The sequence below is a fragment of the Oncorhynchus tshawytscha genome, linkage group LG09 (genome assembly GCF_018296145.1).
Source record: "Oncorhynchus tshawytscha isolate Ot180627B linkage group LG09, Otsh_v2.0, whole genome shotgun sequence".
Classification (NCBI taxonomy): Eukaryota; Metazoa; Chordata; class Actinopteri; order Salmoniformes; family Salmonidae; genus Oncorhynchus; species Oncorhynchus tshawytscha.
Genome location: NC_056437.1, coordinates 17,888,034 through 17,910,493, shown reverse-complemented (window position 1 = coordinate 17,910,493; position 22,460 = coordinate 17,888,034). Strand labels below are relative to the sequence as shown.

The window sequence follows — 22,460 nt, the reverse complement described above, 5'->3', positions numbered from 1 at the left end:
TCAATGTTTCATTAGATGTTTTCAGTGGAGAGCATGGCTGTCGTTTTGGTCATAGCCTGCCTGTTTGTCTTGGTGTAAACCCTGTGCACCCCACTTAGCTACTCCCCCAACACACACCCTTGCCCCTGTGTCATGTAAGCTAGTTTTACACTGTAAACAATATAAATGTAAACAAACACTACAGCCTCAAAACATGGTTAATACTATAATTGTGACAAATGTGATACCACTTTTGTCAAATTGATGTCAAAAGTTGAATTGTTTTACATTTTAGATAACCCTTTACCTAATTCTCCTAACCTGCTGTGTAAGTTCTTAACCTGCTGCGAAATGTTTTGTCAAAAGCTGTATCCCTTCGAAACAACTTTGCCCCTGGGGGAGCAGAGTGGTTGATAATGTGAGGCCCATTTTAAGCCCCTCCCCTCCTGGTGTCACATGCCAGTTGACCCTTGAAGGGGTCAAGGTTCAACACAATAGGTTGCATTTTGTTTCTAACCCCTCCCTCCCTACGTCCTCCTTTCATAGCCGTCGTGACCAAATATGGCAGCAAGCAGGGATACGTAATTAGATGCATTTCAATCTGAGGGTCGGAGTGAAGGGATTTACATTTTGGAGGGACAGGCTGCTGGTTGGAGGGGGGTTTGTGGTGCTGAATCCAGAAAAGAGCAGTTAAAGCTTGAATCCTTAATTGAAACATAACAAAGTGGCCACCTCGCCTCTGTTTTGGTAAAGAGCTGAGGGATGTGCCTGGAGAAATGTAACCACTCTCAAATATATAGACAGAGTTATGGATGCAAGGACTGCCCATCCATGATATCACAATTATAGTATTAACCATGTTTTGAGGCTGTACAGTGTTTGTTTACATTTATATTGTTTACAGTGTAAAACTAGCTTATATTCTGGGTTCTGATGGGGTACAACAGTTGAACTAAGCTCAAGGCATTTCTAAGTTATATTCTTCAAGAATCTATGGGTATATAATTAATTTATAAATCCAAAAATGTATGCAATAAAGGATTCTAGTTTTAAGGGCCTGCGCGAACTTGCCTTTGTTTTGGTCATCAAGAGCCCTGTTGGTTGAACTGTTGAGCTTGTTCCTCAGCTACTTGGAGATTAGGGTTTAAGGACGTTATGTAGAAGTAACAACCTCTCACTCCAGTCGTAGTGGGCAGAAAGATGTGTGTGTGTGGGGTGGGGTCTCTGAACTTCACAGCTGCCCTGAGGACTGAAAGGGCCTCTGCCCCCACACACACAGCCCCCCCCCCCCACACCTCAGTACCCAAGCCCACCACTGAAGGACAAAGAGGGTTGGTCGGGCATCTGGGGTTAGGGTGGGTGGAGGTCCTCAGTGGGTAACAAAAGGATGAAGGGAGAAACAGAAGGATGGAGAGAGCGGCGGACAAGAACTCATAACATCTGCTGCTTTCTTTATGTGCTAATGGTTTGTGGATAGTGTGTAGACAGTCATGCCCATTGTCAACTAGATGAGGTTGTTTGATTGCCTATGCACTCGACAAGGATCACATCCAATCTCGAAAACCCACAACTCTGAATGAACAAAAAACTGTTCTTAAAGGCCCAGTGCAGTCAAAAACGTGTGATATATATATATACTGAACAAAAATATAAACACAACATGTAAAGTGTTGGTCCCATGTTTCATGGGGTGAAATAAAATATCCCCAACATTTTTCATACGCAATAAAAGCTTACTTCTCTCAAATGTTGTACAAATTTGTTTACATCCCCGTTAGTGAGCATTTCTCCTTTGCCAAGATACTCCATCCACCTGACAGGTGTGGCATAACAAGAAGCTCATTAAACAGCATGGTCATTACACAGGTGCACCTTGTGCTGGTGACAAAAGTCACCAGCATAAAATGTGTAGTTTTGTCACACAACACAATGCCGCAGATGTCTCAAATTTTGAGGGAGTATGCAATTGGCTTGTGATTGCCGCAATGTCCACCAGTGCTGTTGCCAGAGAATTTAATGAGAATTTGTCTACGGTAAGCCGCATCCAATGTCATTGTAGAGAATTTTGCAGTACATCCAACCGGTCTCACAACAGCAGACCATGTGCAACCAAGCCAGCCCAGGACCTCCACATCTGACTTCTTCAGTTGCGGGATCATCTGAGACAAAGCCACCCGGACAGCTGATGAAACGGTTTGCACAACCGAAGAATTTCTGCACAAACTGTCAGAAACCGTCTCAGGGAAGTTCTTCTGCATGCTTGTCACCCTCACTAGGGTCTGGTGATTAGGGCCTAATTTGTTTATTTTAATTGACTGTAACTCAGTAAAATCTTTGAAATTGTTGCATGTTGTGTTTATATTTTGTTCAGTGTATATTTCCACTAATGAGAATGGAATAATACTGTGAAATTGTGAAAATTATGATAATGCTGAAATTACAGCCTGCTTTGAAATCACTCACAGTAAGGTACTTAATTGTTACCTAGAAATGATTTGATTTTGAGATTTTTTTTAAATGGCTGCAATGGACCTTTAAAGTGAGCTGACTGACAGAGCCAGGTCAAACATTTCTTTTAAATAACTGGTACACACACTTCCCCAGAGTGTTCCTCCTACTCTATATAATATATGTTTAAAGATGTGTTGTTTATTTGATGTATTGCTAAAATAAAGGTTCAATATAATAAGTAATAAACTTGAGTTCTTACGGATTTTTTTAGTGGTGAAGACCGACTTCAAAGAGACCACATTCAAGTCCTCCATCCCCCACTTAGTCTGACTGCTGCTCTCTCTGGCTCCACAACAAACCCCCGCCTGGCCATCTAGAGGTGTGAATACCCAGTCAGCCTACAAGTAGAGGATGGTAAGTGCTTTACAGCAGAAAGAGACTTGGGACTTGGGACCAGCAGCAACATCTTGTGTAGAGGGTGTTCTAAATACTTTAATAGTAAATAGTGTGTACATTTTGTATTTTATTTTGTATTTTTTTTACTCTGTGTGTGGTTTGTGGTGTGTTCAATTATGACATTCGATCAGTGATGGCTGCTAACTTGGCTCTTATCTTAAATATTTCACTTCTGTGTTTGGAGACATTGGATCAGCATTCTTGTCGCGTCTCCTGTTAGTACATTTTATGTAGGGAAGCTAATGATCCATCATGTATGACATTCATGGGAGTGGGTAAACTTGTATTTTTTATTAGCATAGCATTTTTGTATGTTTTCTATAGTTGTGCTTGAAAATGTATCAATTTACCAATTCGGCCACTTGGAGGCCACTTGGGTACATTTGGGAAAGTCGTGAAAGACACCTGGGTGACTTCATACTAAATGTCATGTAGGTTGCTCATTCTTGAAGTTATCAGTCTGACACTTTGCACATACACTGTTGCCCTCTTGTGGACAACATCTAAATGACCTCCAGCTTCCTAGCTGAATGTGTGGCATTTCTATTTCATGTCAAAGATAATGCAACAAAAATAGAAAACATAATTTGTATTTGTATTATCTTTTACCAGATCTATTGTGTTATGTTCTCCTACATTCATTTCACATTTCCACAAACTTCAAAGTGTTTCCTTTCAAATTGTTGTAACCCCTATTACTAGCCTGTTCAACCTCTCTTTCGTATAGTCTGAGATTCCCAAAGATTGGAAAGCTGCCGCGGTCATCCCCCTCTTCAAAGAGGGTGACATTCTAGACACAAACTGCTACAGACCTATATCTATCCTACCCTGTCTTTCTAAGGTCTTCGAAAGCCAGGTTAACAAACAGATTACCGACCATTTCCTATGTCCTAAACGACATCATAACCGCCATCGATAAGAGACATTACTGTGCAGCCGTATTCATCGACCTGGCCAAGGCTTTAGACTCTGTCAATCACAACATTCTTATTGGCAGACTCGACAGCCTTGGTTTCTCAAATGATTGCCTCGCCTGGTTTACCAACTACTTCGCAGACAGAGTTCAGTGTGTCAAATCGGAGGGCCTGTTGTCCGGACCTCTGGTAGTCTATGGGGGTGCCACAGGGTTCAATTCTCAGGCCGACTCTCTTCTCTGTATACAACAATGATGTTGCTCTTGCTTCTGGTGATTCTCTGATCCACCTCTACACAGACGACACCATTCTGTATACTTCTGGCCCCTCTTTGGACACTCTGTTAACTAACCTCCAGACAAGCTTCAATGCCATACAACACTCCTTCCGTGGCCTCTAACTGCTCTTAAACGCAAGTAAAACTAAATGCATGCTATTCAATCGATCACTGCCTGCACCTGCTCGCCCGTCCAGCATCACTACTCTGGACGGCTCTGACTTAGGATTCGTGGATGACTACAAATACCTGGGTGTCTGGTTAGACTGTAAACTCTCCTTCCAGACTAACATTAAGCATCTACAATCAAAAAATACATCTAGAATCGGCTTCCTATATCGCAACAAAGCATCCTTCACTCATGCTGCCAAACATACCCTTGTAAAACTGACCATCCTACCGATCCTCGACTTCGGTGATGTCATCTATAAAATAGCCTCCAACAATCTCCTCAACAAACTGGATGCAGTCTATCACAGTGCCATCCATTTTGTCACCAAAGCCCCATCCACTACCCACCATTGCGACCTGTACGCTCTTGTTGGTTGGCCCTCGCTTCATACTCGTCACCAAACCCACTGGCTACAGGTTATCTACAAGTCTCTGCTAGGTCCCTGCCTTATCTCAGCTCACTGGTCACCATTGCAGCACCCACTCTTAGCACGCGCTCCAGCAGGTATATCTCACTGGTCACCCCCAAAGCCAATTCCTCCTTTGGTCGTCTTTCCTTCCTGCTGCCAATGACTGGAACGAACTGCAAAAATCTCTGAAGCTGGAGACTCATATCTCCCTCACTAGCTTTAAGCACCAGCTGTCAGAGCAGCTCACAGATCACTGTACCTTGTACATAGATGGGCTGTTTACAGATAGGCTATCTACCTACCTCATCCCCATACTGTATTTATTTATTTATTTAGCTTGCTCCTTTGCACCACAGTATCTCTGCTTGCACATTCATCTTCTGCACATCTACCATTCCTGTGTTTAATTGCTATATTGTAATTACTTCGCCACCATGGCCTATTTATTACCTTAATTACCTCATTTGCACTCACTGTATATAGACTTTTTGTTTTCTTTTGTTCTACTGTATTATTGACTGTATGTTTTGTTTATTCCATGTGTAACTCTGAGTTGTTGTATGTGTTGAATTGCTATGCTTTATCTTGACCAGGTCGCAGTTGCAAATGAGAACTTGTTCTCAACTGGCCTACCTGGTTAAATAGAGCTACAGATTTGAGCTACAGATTTGGGTATTTTAGGCAGAAATGAAAAAGAAGGGCCTGATCCTTAAGAGGTTTAATGCATACTTTTAAATTATATTATGTGAGATAAAAATGTAATATGAAAAAATATGATACTTTTTCCTTAATTTATCATTTTTTGCAATGTTACTGTCCCCAATACTACAAAAAAATACTTAAATACATGACATGTTGTCCTTGAAACATTTAATTGAAATACTGTAGAATTACATTAATTCCTGTGGAGGATGCAAGCTTCTTCAGGGGAGTATCCAATATGGCCGACCGGTGCCCTCAAACCCTCTCATAGAGCTTGTCAGTTGTAGTCCTAAAAAAACGGAAATTAGTTAGCTCTGGTTCGTTCAGCCGTTGCTATAGGGAAACGGAATGGGGAAAGAATAGGGGTTTGGGATAAACGCCAAAAATAGGAGATCTTAAATGTTTTGTTCTATTAGATAATATCAGTCAGCTAATATGACCTTTATGATTTAGGGAGCCTGTATGTGCTTTATGTATGTAGCCTGTATGTATGTTAGCTGCTGAAGATGATCTCATAGAACCAAACCTATAAAATATCCTTATTTTCGGCTTTAATCTAATAACACATTATTATCTACAGCCTCTTTATTACTTGATATCCCGACCACTGGTCACATTTTCAATGCTTGTCCTGTACAATCAGCAATGGCGCTGGTCCAATGAATGTGTTTATTTTCGAACGCTCCCCCTGAAATAATGGTCAAAGAAAATACAGGTTAACAGTGCATGTCAACGTAACACAATAGGGGTGATGAGACAACAGAGCCCCATTCATTTTCAATGGAGGTAAGCGAAGTGGGGAGGTACATGTAATGCTAAACAATCTGATGATCTAATACACTATTTCAAATGAAACAATCTGTTTTAGTTGGTGACCAACCTTTGTTGTGTTTTTGCTGGTGACCAGCCTTCGCTGTGTTTTGGACACTGGTGAGCAGCATTAGATAGCGTTAGTGATGCACAGGTTGACTCATATATCCATACATTTATTAACATATCTTATTGCTACTTCGAGGTGCTTCTACACTTTAGAGAGATATTGTAGCGTGCCAAATACATGCCAATTCCCAAAAGCTTTTGGGGACTTGGGCAGAAAAACTTAGACCCACTGAGGAAAAAAGGACAATGAGTTTAATTCAATAAGGGGGGAATTCCGACCCTAGTTAAGTCCCTAAATGGAACGTAATTACCCTTTTATGCACTTTTGTCTCTACTCATATTTGACCTTGAATCTAAGCATGAGCATAGCATGCTATTCAAATGCTGGCCTTATAACCTTGCAGGGATTAAATCTGGAGACCCAAGCTATAGGCTTGCACATAAAAGTGAATTACTTAGGCTTTAGGAAAGGCAACCAACTACAGAGATTGATGGGGAGGGGAGCAGGAGAGGAGGGGAACCCACGTACCCCACTTCAATAAACCAGGCTTCAGTCACCCACTTGGCTTCAGTCATCTCCGAGATTGAACGGGTGACAGATCCAGCTATGACCTCCTACTTGTCAGGCCTCTCACACTGGGCAGAAAGGGGTTCTGGAATGGACTGCTGGCGCAGCTTTCCCACATATGGCGCTGGATCAAGGTTGACCTGTTAAAGAGGAGATCCAGGAGCCTGTCTACATAGCCTGTAATGTTTTTGAAAAATGACATGTTTGTTAAATGGATAATGAATTGAATTTCCTTTGATTTACTGTTATGATGCTATCAATTTGTTTATGTAGGGATCTACTCATTCTACAATGTGTGTTCAGGTATTTTTTATGTACTCCATTTGAAATATACACTATTTGATTGTGTACTTTTTGGTGAAACTTTGAAATGTTTGTATTTGGAATGTGTGTGCCTGAAAAGCTTAATTGATTTGAAATATATAACTATTACTTAGAATATGTTGGGTTTGTCTTCACATACATCACAGCATATCCCCCCTTCTTTGCCTTGCGGAAAGCTGATTTTGTATCACAGCATTCTTGCTGCGCTGGTTGCCTGGGAAGCTGTGCAGACAGAGTAGATGTCTGCCATTACAGCTTGATGAAAGTAGAAAGACAAAAGGAGATGGAATGTGAAATGATAACAATCAATTGAAATGTGCATGAAATCATTTTCGGTGCACCCTGTCCATCTGAAATGAAAAGCAGCCACTGCTGTCTGATGTCTTCATTCTTCAGAAATTTACCAGCAACAGTCATTTTTCATATTTGGGTCAACCTACTATGAACTGCATCCAAAGAGCATCCAATTTCATGAAAACATGATTTTCGCTGTTCGGGACCTTTAATAGATTTTAATTTCCTTAAAACTGGTTAAACAGATGTCATCTGGAGATTTTGCAAGGAAAATCTTTCCCGTTTTTTTTGTTGCTAGGCTTATTGCATTTTCTACACGGTCCCTAAACGAGAGACGCAGAGGTGAAAGAAGAACGAGAAAACAAACTTTACCGATGTCAACTAGATTGAAGCATTCATTCTATCGATATATGACATTATTCTGGTGAGCAAGGGTTTATTTAGTCTTCTATGGAAACAAATCATGACAGAAGCGAAGCTGTGTATCTATAGACACATTGACTAACAAATAGCCTCCCAAAATGTCGGAAATTAAACAGAAACATAGACCTATCTAAAAGTCCTGTCAAAAAAAATCTTTCTCTGATTTGCATTTTGTATATGTGAGGGGTTATTGTCGGGTGCGGGCCTCAGATTTTCACTTTATCACATATAGTCGGGCGCAAATTATCTTTATATAGCCTATATAAATAATTACAATAATAAAAACAATACAAAACACATAACATAAAACCCAGACAACATACAAAACTATATACAGGTGTCATCAGATCCGGAGGATCTGCAGAGGTCCTTCAAAGCTTTTCTGAACAGCACGGTCTTGAGCTGTGGTTTAACGAGAACATAGACTGCAGCCATAATAGTGTCTGGAAGTGCGTTCCATAGCCGCGGAGCCGCGCAACTGAAAGCCCTGTCACCCATAGTTTTTAGTCCGCTGCTGGGCTGCTGAAGGGAGACGGACCTGGAGGAGCAAAGGGTACGTGTGGGGCAGGAGTGAACCAGTAGGCCAATATTGGCCAGAATGCTCCGATTCAAACTCGGATTCACCTGCTCGACAAGCATTAGAATGTTAAAATATTTATTTGATCAGCAAATTAGTAATTCCTACTATGCCATACCGCTTCTGTCCCCAGGAAATATTACATCTTACTTAGTGTAAAATGTGGATTCTAAAATTATTTAAATATAAGGGCAGGTGTCATTTACCTTAAAAACACAAAAATGTGGCTCTAGAAAGGTAATTTTATGTATTTTGAAAACTGAATGTAGACGTTTTTGCCATGTCCCCGGGTGTTATAGAGAGCAATAGGAATGTGTCTTTTTGGAGGCACTAACTCTTATAGTTTGTTGAAAAAATGGGAAAATACATGGAGTTTTGTAGGGCTTTTGGATAAACGCTTTAAATAAGGCCTGTGGTAAACCCAAGCATATGAGGTTTTATAGGCTTACGTTTTGTTCTATGATATAATCTTGATCAGCTAATGTCACTGCTGAATTTTGAAGCATTTATGTAATCAAAGGCACATAAAGGCTTCATAATTCATATCAGCTGGGGGTGGGCAGGTAGCCTAGTGGCTAAGCACCTCGGGCCAGCAACCGTAAGGTCGCTTGTTCAAATTGCCAGCAAGGTGGGAAATGATTGGTTCTACTGTTGATCAAGGTAGTTAACCCCCAACAACTGCTCCCAGGGTGCTGATGACATGGACCTTGATGAACTCAGCACCTCTCTAATTCAGAGGGGTTGGATTAAATGCAGAAGATGCATTCAGTTGTGCAACTGACTAGGTATTCCCTTTCCCTAAAGGCTTTATAATTGATAAAGGTCATGTAAACTGACTGACATTATCTCATAGAACAAAGCATATAAAATCTCTTAAATCTGTGTTAACCTCAGACCTAAACCCTATATTTATCCCATAGGAATGGCTGAACGAACCAGGGGATAACTCATTTCCGGGTTTTAGGACTACAAGCTGGCGAGCTCTATTCATCAACTTTTACAAGAAGTAACCAAAAAAGTCTTAAACAAATCTAAATATATTTTATATTTGAGACTCTTCAAAGTAGCCATCCTTTGCCTTGATGACAGCTTTGCACACTCTCGGCATTCTCTCATCCAGCTTCACCTGGAATGCTTTTCCAACAGTCTTGAAGGAGTTCCCACATATGCTCAGCACTTGTTGGCTGCTTTCCCTTCACACTGCGGTCCAACTCATCCCAAACCATCTCAATATGGTTGAGGTTAGGTGATTGTGTAGGCCAGGTAATCTGATGCAGGAGTCCTGCACTCTCATTCTTGGTCAAATAGCACTTACACAGCCTGGAGGTGTGTTGGGTCATTGTCCCGTTGAAAAACAAATGATAGTCCCACTAAGTGGCAGGTAGCCTAGTGGTTAGAGCATTGGACTAGTAACCGAAAGGTTGCAAGATTAAATCCCAGAGCTGAAAAGGTTGAAAAAAATCTGTTGTTCTGCCCCTGAACAAGGCAGTTAACCTACTGTTCCTAGGCCGTCATTGAAAATAAGAATTTGTTCTTAACTCACTTGCCAACTTAAATAAAGGTAAAATAAAAACATTTTAAAAAGTGCAAACCAGATGGGATGGTGTATTGCTGCAGATTGCTGTGGTAGCCATACCGGTTAAGTGTGCCTTGAATTCTAAATAAATCACAGACAGTGTCACCAGCAAAGCACCCCCACACCATCACACCTCCTCCTCCATGCTTCACGGTGGGAACCACACATGCAGAGCTCATCCATTCACCTACTCTCTGTCTCACAAAGACATGGCTGTTGGAACCAAAAATCTCAAATTTGGACTCATCAGACCAAAGGACATATTTCCACTGGTCTAATGTCCATTGCTTGTGTTTCTTGGCCCAAGCAAGTCTCTTCTTATTGGTGTCCTTTAGTAGTGGTTTCTTTGCAGCAATTTGATCATGAAGGCCTGATTCACACAGTTGATGTTGAGATGTGTCTGTTACTTCAACTCTGTGAAGGATTTATTTGGGCTGCAATTTCTGAGGCTGGTAACTCTAATGAACTTATCCTCTGCAGCAGAAGTAAATCTGGGTCTTCCTTTCTTGTGGCGGTCCTAATGAGAGCCAGTTTCATCGTAGCGCTTGATGGTTTTTGCGACTGCACTTTCAAAGGATACTAGGAATGACCCAAATATGAAGTTTCATTGAGCAACTATCTTCATTTACTCCCATTAAGGCTGGTATTAGCTTCCAAAAAAGGTCTAAATCAAAATTTACAAGCAACCGCACTGGTCAGAAGTCTACAACAGCTCAATACATTGGAGGTGCCGTACATAAAGGGTTGAGAGAGTTTGTTGATGCTGAGAATGAAATGTATATGTTTTTCAATAACATTTTTAGATGGTTCTTTGAACGTTTACTCATGTTTTCTTGTGGTTTTTATGGAAATCTTGTGAGAACATGACTTTAAATAGAACCATGAGGAAACCTGTAGGAAACATTATGCTGAAGTACTGAAATTCCCACAGAAGATCATTGTTTCTTAATATTCTTGGAACAATGAGAAATGGACTTTAAATAGAACCACGAGGAAACCTGCAGAAAACATTATGCTGAAGTACTGAAATTCCCACATAAGAACGCCGTTTCTTAACGTTCTGAGAACATGACTTTCTGGGAATACAGATATGAATCTGTTGGTGACAGATACACTACATGACACAACCCTTGAGGGGCAATTTATACCACAGCGGGGGCAAAGTTGTCGAGCTAAGGAGAGGGTGACAGAGTCCAGGGTTGGAGCCTCCCAGTTGGCTCATTGATCCCCAAGGAGGCTTGTGACTTGGAATACTTGGTGTTGCCATGCCAAGCAGTCTGCTGCCATTTTTATCTATCCAGACAAAGGTGTTTTGAGTGTACAGTACATTCGGAAGTATTCAGATCACTTCACTTTTTCCATGTTTTGTTACGTTACAGCCTTATTCTAAAATGGATTCATTTAATTTTTCCCTCATCAATCTACACACAATACCCCATAATGACAAAGAAAAAAACAGGTTTTTAATCATGTTTGCACATTTATTAGAAATAAAATACAGAAATACCTTATTTACATAAATATTCAGACTGTTTGCTTTGAGACTCGAAATTAAGCTCAGGTGCATACTGTTTCCATTGATCATCCTTGAGATGTTTCTACAACTTGATTGGAGTCCACCTGTTGTAAATTCAATTGATTGGACATGATTTGGAAAGGCACAAACCTGTCTATAAAAGGTCCCACAGTTGACAGTGCATGTCAGAGCAAAAACCAAGCCATGAGGTTGAAGGAATTGTCCGTAGAGCTTCGAGACAGGATCGTGTAAAGGCACAGATCTAGGAAAGGGTACCAAAAAATGTCTGCAGCATTGAAGGCTCCCAAGAACACAGTGGCCGCCATCATTCTTAAATGGAAAAAGTTTGGAACCTCCAAGACTATGCCTAGAGCTGGCCGCCCGGCCAAACTGAGCAATCGGGGGAGAATGGTGGTCACATTGACAGATCTCCAGTTCCTCTGTGGAGATGGGAAAAACTTACAGAAGGACAACCATCTCTGCAACACTCCACCAATCAGGCCTTTATGGTAGTGACCAGATGAAAGCCAATCCTCAGTAAAAGGCACATGACAGCCCACTTGGAGTTTGCCAAAAGGCACCTAAAGACTCTCAGACCATGAGAAACAAGATTCTCGGGTCTGACGAAACCAAGATTGAACTCTTTGGCCTGAATGGATTCCTACCTTAAAAATTAAGTAGGGGAGTGGATCAGAAAACCAGTCAGTATATGGTGTAACCACCATTTGCCTCATGCAGCACGACACATCTCATTTGCAGAGTTGATCAGGATGTTGATTATGGCCCATGGAATGTTGTCCCACTCCTCTTCAATGGCTGAGCGAAGTTGCTGGATATTGGCAGGATCTGGAACAGTCTTGTCGTACACGTCGATCCACAGCATCCCAAACATGTTCAATGGGTGATATGTCTGGTGACTATGCAGGCCATGGAAGAACTGGGACATTTTCAGCTTCCAGGAATTGTATACAGATCCTTGAGACATGGGTCCGTGCATTATCATGCTGAAACATGAATGGCGGCGGATGAATGGCACGACAATGGACCTCAAGATCATGTGACGGTATCTCTGTGCATTCATATTGCCATCGATAATATGCAATTCTTTTCGGCTTATGGTAGAGAAACAAACATTAAATTCTCTGGCAACAGCTCTGGTGGACATTCCTGCAGTCAGCATGCCAATTGCACACTCCCTCAAGACTTGAGACATCGGTGGCATTGTGTTGTGTGAACTTCACATTTTAGAGTTGACTTTTGTTAAATGTTAATTTCTCTACCATAAGTCACCTCACGTCGTTTTAGAGTATTTGGCAGTATGTCCAACCGACCTCACAAACAGAAGACCACGTGTAACCATGCCAGCACAGGATCTCCACATCTGGCTCCACCTGCGGGATAGTCTGACAGGGGAGGGTGGGTGTGCTGAGGAGTATTTTTGTCTTTAACATAGCCCTTGTGGGAAAAACTCATCCTGATTGGCTGGTCCTGGCTCCCAAGTGGGTGGGCCTATGCCCACCCTTGGCTGCACCCCTGCCCAGTCATGTGAAATCCATAGATAAGGGCCTAAGGAATTTAATTCAATTGATTGAATTCCTTATATGAACTGTAACTCAGTAACACCGTTGAAATTGTTGCATTTCTATTTTTGTTCAGTATAGATAAAATGACACACCTGAACTGGGGTTTATGTTTCAGTACTTTATCACAATACAACAGTCCAATAAAAATACTAATAATGGAACAGCTCTTTATCATCCCATTGGTCTGAAATGCATGTCCTGTTAGCCATTACAACTTACAGTACATAGCAGGGCTCTCTACACTGATCTTTTTTACAATGAGCATGTGTGCACCTAAGTTGAAAAATGTAAGCACACAAAGAAATTAATACGCACAATGAAAAATATTTGAAGTATTAAAACTAGAATCCTTAAAATTTTTCTAGGTGCACTGGTACGCCTACATTTAACCTCCAGGTCACACAGCAGAACATTAGGCGCATATGTGAGTAAAATGGTTACACTGTAGAGCCCTGAAATACAGTACACCGTAATATACTTCACATGTCAATTTTTACTCATTTAGCAGACACTTTTAACCCTAATTGCTCCTGTAAGTCACTATGAATAAGTGTCTTGCTCAACGGCACATTGGTAGATACCTCACCTAGTCAGCTGGGGGCATTCAAACCAGCGACCTTTCGGTTCCTCACCGCTAGCTGACCTGCCGCCCACGTTATATTACAAACATACTCTAATACATACATGGATGTTTAAGATGAAATACCCTAAGTAAAATAATAACATATCCATTCAGATCAAAAATAACACATCTAAAATGATAGATGTAAGATTAATTATCTTTACAGACTACCAAGTAAAATATCTTCATAAACAGAAGGGTTTCTGAAGAGATTATGACAGCAATCTCATTTGTTTGACACACATTAAGAAGGTAACATCTAGCATAACATCAGAGGAGTATAGTTGTCATGTAATACCACCCTTCTGTTTGTGCCAAGGTTTAGAGAAATGGCTTTTTGGGTCTTCATTGTCATTGTAAAATCACCACCACCATTGTAATACTAAACACAAATCCCGGAGATTCAACTACAGGATTGAAGGTGAATAAAATCTTTCTTTGTGCAGAAAGAGGAATGTCTCCAGACAGAATCTCACAAACACCTGTTTAAGAAGACTACTAAATCCATGTAACTACTAAAAGGTCTGGTCATGAGACATGCAGAGTTAGTGGGTTATTAGGTAAACAACACTGGTTTATTCTGTACTGGAACCACCAACCTTGGGGCGGATACACACACAGTATGTGACTGACTCAAGACAGATATAGTCACTAGCTCCACCATTAGAAATGTCCCCAGAAAAAAGATCTACTCATGGCTTTTGACTACGGGACGGGGACATTCACTATGTGATTGCATCAAGACATTGATACGTGATATATGGATTATGATCGTGGGATTTGCTGATTGTATTGGAGTTCAGTTACAGGTTGTGTGATTGGTTGTTTGGTTGATTGGTTAGTGCGATTTCTCTAGTCTAGCATAACAGCTCTTGATCAGGGTCCAATCAGGTGGGTGAAATACAGCGATCTATAAAGTGCATAAGTTGCTGGACGCTAGCTGGCTAGCAAGCCAAGGATAATTACTTAGTATATAGGACAACCTCTGACCTTACATAGAGTCTAAAGAAGAGGTTACTGCCTATATAAGGAATAAGAACTCATATCAGACAGGTATGTGATAATACTGCAGCAGGTCTTCAGTATGGGATCTGGTTCTGGTAATACTGAAGCATATCATAGGTCTTGCTCCTGAGGAAAGACAGAAAACAGACAGTCAGCATGTGTATATAGACAGTTAGCATTATGGATATTTCCTGTGGCCGAGTTGGGGCCATAGGGGTCAGGAAAGGAGCGAGAGACTGGAATGGGAGCAGGGCCATTGAGTGAGGAAAGGAGCTGAAATGGTACAGGGCCATTGAGTGAGGAAAGGAGCTGGAATGGGAGCAGGGCCATTGAGTGAGGAAAGGAGCTGGAATGGTACAGGGCCATTGAGTGAGGAAAGGAGCTGGAATGGTACAGGGCCATTGAGTGAGGAAAGGAGCTGGAATGGTACAGGGCCATTGAGTGAGGAAAGGAGCTGGAATGGTACAGGGCCATTGAGTGAGGAAAGGAGCTGGAATGGTACAGGGCCATTGAGTGAGGAAAGGAGCTGGAATGGTACAGGGCCATTGAGTGAGGAAAGGAGCTGGAATTGTACAGGGCCATTGAGTGAGGAAAGGAACTGGAATGGTACAGGGCCATTGGGGTTACCTGCTGCTGAGGAAGCAGCTCTGGATGACCTTGATGATGAAAGCAGCCGCCTCCTTCTCACTCATACTGGGGTTGAACCGCTGCCTGTGAACACAGACATGGTCAGACATGGTCACGAGACTTGGCACAACCTAATTTATGCTCCCATGTGGTTTATTGATGTACTGACTTGAGCAGTTTGATGGTCTGTCCTCTGAAGCACGGTAGTCCAGTGTCCAGCATCAGAGTGACTAGAGACACCACTGCATCCATGTAGGGCCTGAGAGAGGTGTAACAAAAATAGAATTAACCCATAGAAAGACAGTTTAGATGCAAATAAGATTAAGACCCCACCCACACACACTCTTACCTGACGGCCAGGTACCCCCTGACACACAGCTCCATGAACCATTTGAAGGGAGTGGCTTCCATCTTGCCTCCCATGATCATCACCATCTCATCGGTCAGCTTGATGTCCGGCTCCCAGCCCAGGTTACCACCAGGAGAACTCTCAAACATGAAGCCAAAGTCTGAAAGAAGATGCTGTTTTAGACAACGATTATAAATTCAATTAATATATTTGTCACAAAGAGATGAAAGATATCCACATTGCTGTATTAAATGAATGATTGATTGTGGGGATGATGTTTTGGATGAAGTTCAGGATGATTGTGTTTCCATGTGGATGATGTTTTGGATGAGGTTACAGATGGTCGTGTTCCTATGTGGATGATCGTGTTCCTATGTGGATGATGTTTTGGATGAGGTTAAGGATGGTTGATTGTGTACCAATGTGGATGATTTTTTACCTATGTGGATAAGGTGTCCCTTGCTGTCCAGCATGATGTTCCCGTTGTGTCTATCTTTGATTTGTAGCAGGAAGAGCAGCAAGCTGTAAGCAGCCATACTACGGATGAAGTTATACCTCGCCTGGAGAGGAGGGGAATGAGAGAGAGAGAGATTAGGAAGTACCTTGTATAAACCATGTTGGTGAAGTAAAATAGTTGACGTATGTTTATTAAGGCAACAGATCCATTGTAATGACGTACTGTATGTACTCAAGAGTATCTCTTTTTTTAATAATCCTGAATTTCTGATTAATTAAGAATAATGGCACAGACGAGGATCAGGTCAGGGGTCAGAGTTTAGGGGTTTGTAGGACAGCACAGTCATCTCACCTTCTGGAAGGCCAGAGTGGACTCATCTCCATACTGGTTTCTGAAGTAGTCATACATCCCAAAGTCTGTCTGCCTGCCCAGTTGGTCACGGGATTTACAGTCTGGGATACACTCAATCACACCACACTGGACACAGAGACAGGAAAACCATTACTGTGATGCTACACTGCACAGAACAAGACAAAGATTAAGGTTAATAAAGATTATGGTGCAGGGGTTAGGGTATAGGAGGTAGGGTGTACGGCAGAGGACAGAAACAGGCTGCCCGTGGGCCAAAACCGGCCCACTAGTAAAACCCCCAAAAGTGGGGATTTTAGTTTTTGCTCAAGAAAGACTAAAATCACCAGGAATTAAGCTAAAAATTAGTTGAATTTAGAAAATCTGTCCAATTATTCCTACAAATACAAAAAAAGACGTGATCGTGTCTCAATGTAATCAAGGTATGAAATTATTGTATTTGGAAGTACGAATATCTTTTTGGGCATAGATGGTCAATTTTCAGTGTAGAAATTATAACATTTTTCCCGGAACCCTGAACCATTCACTCCCAACAAAAATGTGCCTGCGACTGAATCTATCGGCATAGCCCTGGTGTAGGGGAGAAGTGTACATACCCCAGGGGCAGTAGCCACAACTCTGTAGGGAAACACAAACAGGTCCAGACCCACAAGTTGGAAGATATTCTTAAACAGACCAATGATCTGGAGAGCCAGCATGTCCTGGGCAGGGAGGGAGAGAGAGGAAAAGAACATTCAAAAATATGCTGATTGAAAAATAAATAGTTTATAAGCGCTGAGTATGTAAAATATGCTTGTGGTGTGTGTGTGTATGCGCATGTGTTGGTCTATCTATCCTACCTGTCTGCAGTCGTCTCCCACTTTAAAGATGGCGGCCTGCCAGACGATCCTGCGAGCTACATCTTCACCCGACTCCACGTCCTGGGAGTCAGTCTGACAACGCAGACCCTCTTTCTCCAGCTCACTGACCCCACAACGCTTCACCTTGAACTTAGCCAGGTACGGGGCCTTGGCAGCACTGGGAGAGAACGGAGACAGCAGTCAGATATAGATCCTGTGAGAAGGGTTTCTATTCCTTTCTTAAAATAGCATAAAGGAATAGATATCCACACACCATTGAATGCTCCTGTGTACTTTATTGCAACGTTCCAACTGGAAGGTCTTTGTCAGGCATGAAATCAATCAATCAAATGAATAGAATCAGTGAGTGAGTACCTCTGCATTGGTGTTCCAGACTTGTAGTCGATGTCCAATACGATGGCCTCTGGATTACTGGGCAGGTAGCAGCCTGGAGGATGGCCACCGGGAGGGGGCGAGATGGACAGACACACACAGTGACTACTGCTTCCACATAGCACAAATCACAGATACAGGAATCAACTGCTTAGAGGTAAAAACATTTAAGTCAAAACTATTCACATACACCTCACTGTAATCAAACATGCACCTGCACCCACAGACCAAGCAACATAGATGTCTCCTAGCTGTTGTTACCTTGCTGGACTTTGATGTCAGACAGAGCTTTGAGACAGGCCCTCTTCCTCTCATCTCCCTTTGGGGTGGGCCTAATAAAAACACCAACACTTTTATATCCAGACACTAGTTGGTTGACAGTAGTGGACTATATAGGGACTGCAGTTGCGATTAGATTTGTTAGTCTTACTTGATGATGGCAGATACGTTGGTGATTTTGTCAAAGAAGTCAAACTCTCTCTGGAAAAAGTCTTTAGCTGCACCAGACTGAGCACCTATTATCTCCTCAACCATCTCCTCCAACAGATCCCCGATGTCGGCTACACGGAGAGAGAGGGAAGAGAGAGGAGGGAAGAGAGAGGAGGGAAGAGAGAGGAGGGAAGAGAGAGTGTGAGGAGTGGTAAGTGTGTGAGTGTGCAAGTAAGTGTGAGTGAGTGAGTATGAGAGTGTGTGTACGTATGTGTCTCACGGTCTTTATGGTGTGCCTCCTCGTCCAGGTAGATGTTAGTCTTCATGTTCCAGATGAACTGGTGGGCCAACAGCTGAGACTTCTGGGCCGCCCACAGGATGTACTCCCTCACATACCCCATCTGCCAATCAAATACAGACATACACACACTTGTTTTACTAAAAACAATTGATACCCTATTTTTCCTTACCCCTACATCTAAACCTTAAGCTAACCCTGACCTTTAAAATAGCATGTTTCCTAGTGGTAAAATGTCTCCACCTGTCCAAATGGTACTTGCTTTACTATCCTTGTTAGGACTTCTGATCCCCACAACGAAAGTAAAAACCAAACACACACGGTAATGTAGAAATGCAGCAGCTAGTTAAATGTAGTGTCACTCACCTTGTCATAGCGCAGGGCCTGAACAATCTGAGGAATGTAGAACAGGATGGCATCCTAGAGATTGAGATAGATTAGTGACGGTATAGTGCGTGCGTGTGTGTTTCGTACCAGAGGAAAGGACCGTAGTGTGTGTGTATGAAGTGTATTTCGTACCAGAGGAAACGGCCATAGTGTGTGTGTGTATGAAGTGTGTGTCGTACCGGAGGAAAGGACCGTAGTACTTTGACCCCATACTGAGCAGTAAGGGGGTGCGGGGGGTACATGGAAGAGAAGTAGGACAGGCCGGTGGGAGGGTCAGCAGGAGCCCAACACAGGATATGACTCAGCTCTGGAGAATCTGCATCAATGGTGTGCCATGTCACCAGGAACTGGAAAACAAATACATTTTGGTAAATTGACAAAGAACTCTCAAATTAGAAACACCATCACTTCTAATCCTGAACTGTTTGGCTCTGACATAAAAAAAACATGTCTTTCATAAAAACCTATTTGAGGTATCATAAGCATTGGCCACTCCTGTGTTGCAGATGACCTGTAGATCAACAGTGACTCACCTTGACAGCCTCAGGTACGTCGCTGACCGCTCCAGGGTCCAGCCTTACCAGCCGGGTCACCTCAGCCACGATCACATCGTTCTTAAACCTGAGCATACAGACACGAGAGGGTTAACCCAAACGCCGTTCTTAAACCTGAACATACAGACACGAGAGGGTTAACCCAAACGCCGTTCTTAAACCTGAACATACAGACACGAGAGGGTTAACCCAAACGCCGTTCTTAAACCTGAACATACAGACACGAGAGGGTTAACCCAAACGCCGTTCTTAAACCTGAACATACAGACACGAGAGGGTTAACCCAAACGCTGTTCTTAGACATGACAACAAAAGTTAGAGGTGGAATGAATCTAAAGCTTTTCCCAAATAAATTCTAACCCGGGTGTATGTGTGTGTACCTGGCTGGTAGCTGCATAGCCAGGTAAGGAGATATACCCCAGGCCAGGTTGACGTTGTCTTTCCACTGTTTCTCACTGAGGCTGATGTACTTGGACCTCCAGTTGGCGATGCTGGTCTCCACGGACTGTTCTGTAGCGATGGCCAACTCCTGGGTGCACAGAGGGTTGTACCAGGTAGTCAACCGCTCAATCTCACTGGCCTAGAGAAGTGGGGCGAGAGAGAAAGCACATCAGTCCTAGCAACAAAATGTATTTGAATAGCAAGGAGGGAGAGTCAATGTTAATGTCTTTGTCAAGGTCTCCAGAATGTCACCAGTAAGGCCAGCAGCAAGGTCCGACGCTTCATGTAGTACTTATGGAGCTGAGTCCCTCTGTTACTCTTCTTAGACATGCCTGGGGACAAGAAGGACATGGTCAGATCTCAGGGTGTGTGTGTGTGAGCGCATTGCCTCTGTCTGTGGGCGTGTGTGTTGTGTTACCTGACTTCTTGGAGGCGGTGGACATGCCAGAGGACAGAGGGTAGGTGTTGATCCAGCCACTCTGGCCACTCTGCTGGGAGCGGGAGTCATGAGACATGGTGCTCCTGGGCTCCTGGGCCGTCATCACTGACAGACTGTTCAACGACGGGTCCTGGTTGTCTACACACCCACGGACAGACAGACACAGGAACACACACACAGGGACACTCAGCAGGCTGCCTGACACACACACACACAGACACACACACACACTCCCTGCCTCTTTCTATCCCTCATTATTTGGGCCCTGAGATTTTCCTGACTATGATCTAATCAGGAAAAATTCTGGTCCTTCATTTAACTCTATCCATTAGAGACTTTTATCTCCCTCACCAACTTCAAACATCAGCTATCTGAGCAGCTAACCGATCGCTGCAGCTGTACATAGTCTATTGGTAAATAGCCCACCCATTTTCACCTACCTCATCCCCATACTGTTTTTATTTATTTACTTTTCTGCTCTTTTGCACACCAATATCTCTACCTGTACATGACCATCTGATCATTTATCACTCCAGTGCTAATCTGCAAAATTGTAATTATTCGCCTACCTCCTCATGCCTTTTGCACACATTGTATATAGACTCCCCCTTTGTTTTCTACTGTGTTATTGACTTGTTAATTGTTTACTCCATGTGTAACTCTGTGTTGTCTGCTCACACTGCTATGCTTTATCTTGGCCAGGTCGCAGTTGCAAATGAGAACTTGTTCTCAACTAGCCTACCTGGTTAAATAAAGGTGAAATAAAAAATAAAAATCTCTTTCCATCTCTTTCTGCAATTATGTCTGTCTGTCTAACTCTGAATTGCTTCACATTCTCTCTCTGCATTCATCAAAATAAACACTGGCATGCATCTCTCTCCATATCGCTTAATGCATTCATTCAAGTCTAGATCAACACTGGCAGGCATCACTTCCTTTCTTTCTCTCAATGCATTCATTTATTCTAAATTGAGACCGACATGCATCAGCATCCATATGAAAAGATATTGTGAACCAGAGGAAAATATAAATGAGGTAGCGAGCATTGTCTCAGCAGTCGATGGAGGGGGAGTTGACCTGCGGTATAGTGAGCTTTATAGTGTTAGCCCGGTCTTATATGAGATGGCCATGCGTTGTTCCCACAGGTGGTGGTAGAATTTACCCATAACCGCTGATACAGGATCAGGGGTTATTTCACCCACCTAATGGTAAATAGTTACCACTGACGGTAGAGTAATCTGATCCTCGATCTGTGGTTAGTGCTAGTTTCTACCTGGTGCGATCCGATGAGTTATGAGTGAGATCATGTTGTTCTCGGGGACGCCAGGGACAGAGGAGTAAGAAAGGTGTGGGTTGTCAATTAGAAAAACCTTGAATTTCGGATCGGCATGATGTGTAGAATAATAATAATTCTTGCGTTTTATCACAAGTGGCAGATCTGCACCAAGCTCCACAGCAGCTATAGATGGATATATTGAAATGGACACACACAGAGAGCGAGAGAGAGAGTCCCACACACACAGAGCGAGCGAGAGAGTCCCCCACACACACACACACACACAGAGCGAGCGAGCCCCGCGCACACACACACACACACAGAGCGAGCGAGTCCCACCCCCGCACACACACACACACAGAGCGAGCGAGTCCCACACCCCGAGAGTCCCCCACACACACACACACACACACACAGAGCGAGCGAGCACCCGTCCCACACACACACACACACACACACACACACACACACACACACACACAGAGCGAGCGAGAAGAGATTCTACAGACCACGCAGATGTATCGATCCATCAGCAGCGTAAAGAGAGCCTGTTCAGGTGTCAGATTTGACCTGTGTAAAAACGTACTCCTGTAGTCTTGTAGTGCGGTTGTTAAATCAGCCAGCCCCACCGCTGTAGGCTTACTTAGCATCGATATCGGAGAAGTGCTGGACACAATTAACGATCCGAATATCCCGGCAGAGAAGGTGCTGAGGGTGGGCATGGCGCCTAGCTCACCGGGAGGGACCAGCTGGCACGCCGCCAGGTACTTCTTGTCTGACAGGATGCTGGCGTAGAAACGGATCATGAAGCTGATGTCCTCACGTAGACGCTTGTCCCCCTGGGTAGGGAACTTAGGGGGGGCACTAGAGGGGGG

At 43.0% G+C, this 22,460-nt stretch overlaps 1 protein-coding gene across 4 annotated transcripts in view; it reads right to left on the bottom strand.

Annotated features, from left to right (window-relative positions):
• Positions 1–13,203: 13,203 nt before the first annotated feature.
• LOC112257265 (phosphatidylinositol 4-kinase alpha-like) overlaps positions 13,204–22,460 on the bottom strand; it is a 31,861-nt gene continuing 22,604 nt past the window's right edge. The window contains exons 33-51 of one of the 4 annotated variants that reach the window (XM_042326640.1): positions 22,229–22,449; positions 20,289–20,447; positions 20,123–20,202; positions 19,810–20,009; positions 19,409–19,496; positions 19,055–19,222; positions 18,855–18,908; positions 18,471–18,591; positions 18,192–18,321; positions 18,023–18,093; positions 17,744–17,816; positions 17,369–17,546; positions 17,126–17,230; positions 16,512–16,637; positions 16,143–16,263; positions 15,704–15,863; positions 15,524–15,613; positions 15,355–15,438; positions 13,204–14,853 (exon numbers count right to left, since the gene is read on the bottom strand). In XM_042326640.1, the coding sequence (XP_042182574.1) occupies positions 14,802–14,853; positions 15,355–15,438; positions 15,524–15,613; positions 15,704–15,863; positions 16,143–16,263; positions 16,512–16,637; positions 17,126–17,230; positions 17,369–17,546; positions 17,744–17,816; positions 18,023–18,093; positions 18,192–18,321; positions 18,471–18,591; positions 18,855–18,908; positions 19,055–19,222; positions 19,409–19,496; positions 19,810–20,009; positions 20,123–20,202; positions 20,289–20,447; positions 22,229–22,449 (2,281 nt within the window). In that variant the 3' untranslated portion in view covers positions 13,204–14,801. Of the gene's footprint in view, positions 14,854–15,354; positions 15,439–15,523; positions 15,614–15,703; positions 15,877–16,142; positions 16,264–16,511; positions 16,638–17,125; positions 17,231–17,368; positions 17,547–17,743; positions 17,870–18,022; positions 18,094–18,191; positions 18,322–18,470; positions 18,592–18,854; positions 18,909–19,054; positions 19,223–19,408; positions 19,497–19,809; positions 20,010–20,122; positions 20,203–20,288; positions 20,448–22,228; positions 22,450–22,460 lie in introns of those variants that run through there. The other 3 variants (XM_042326641.1, XM_042326642.1, XM_042326643.1) reach the window with 3 other exon arrangements.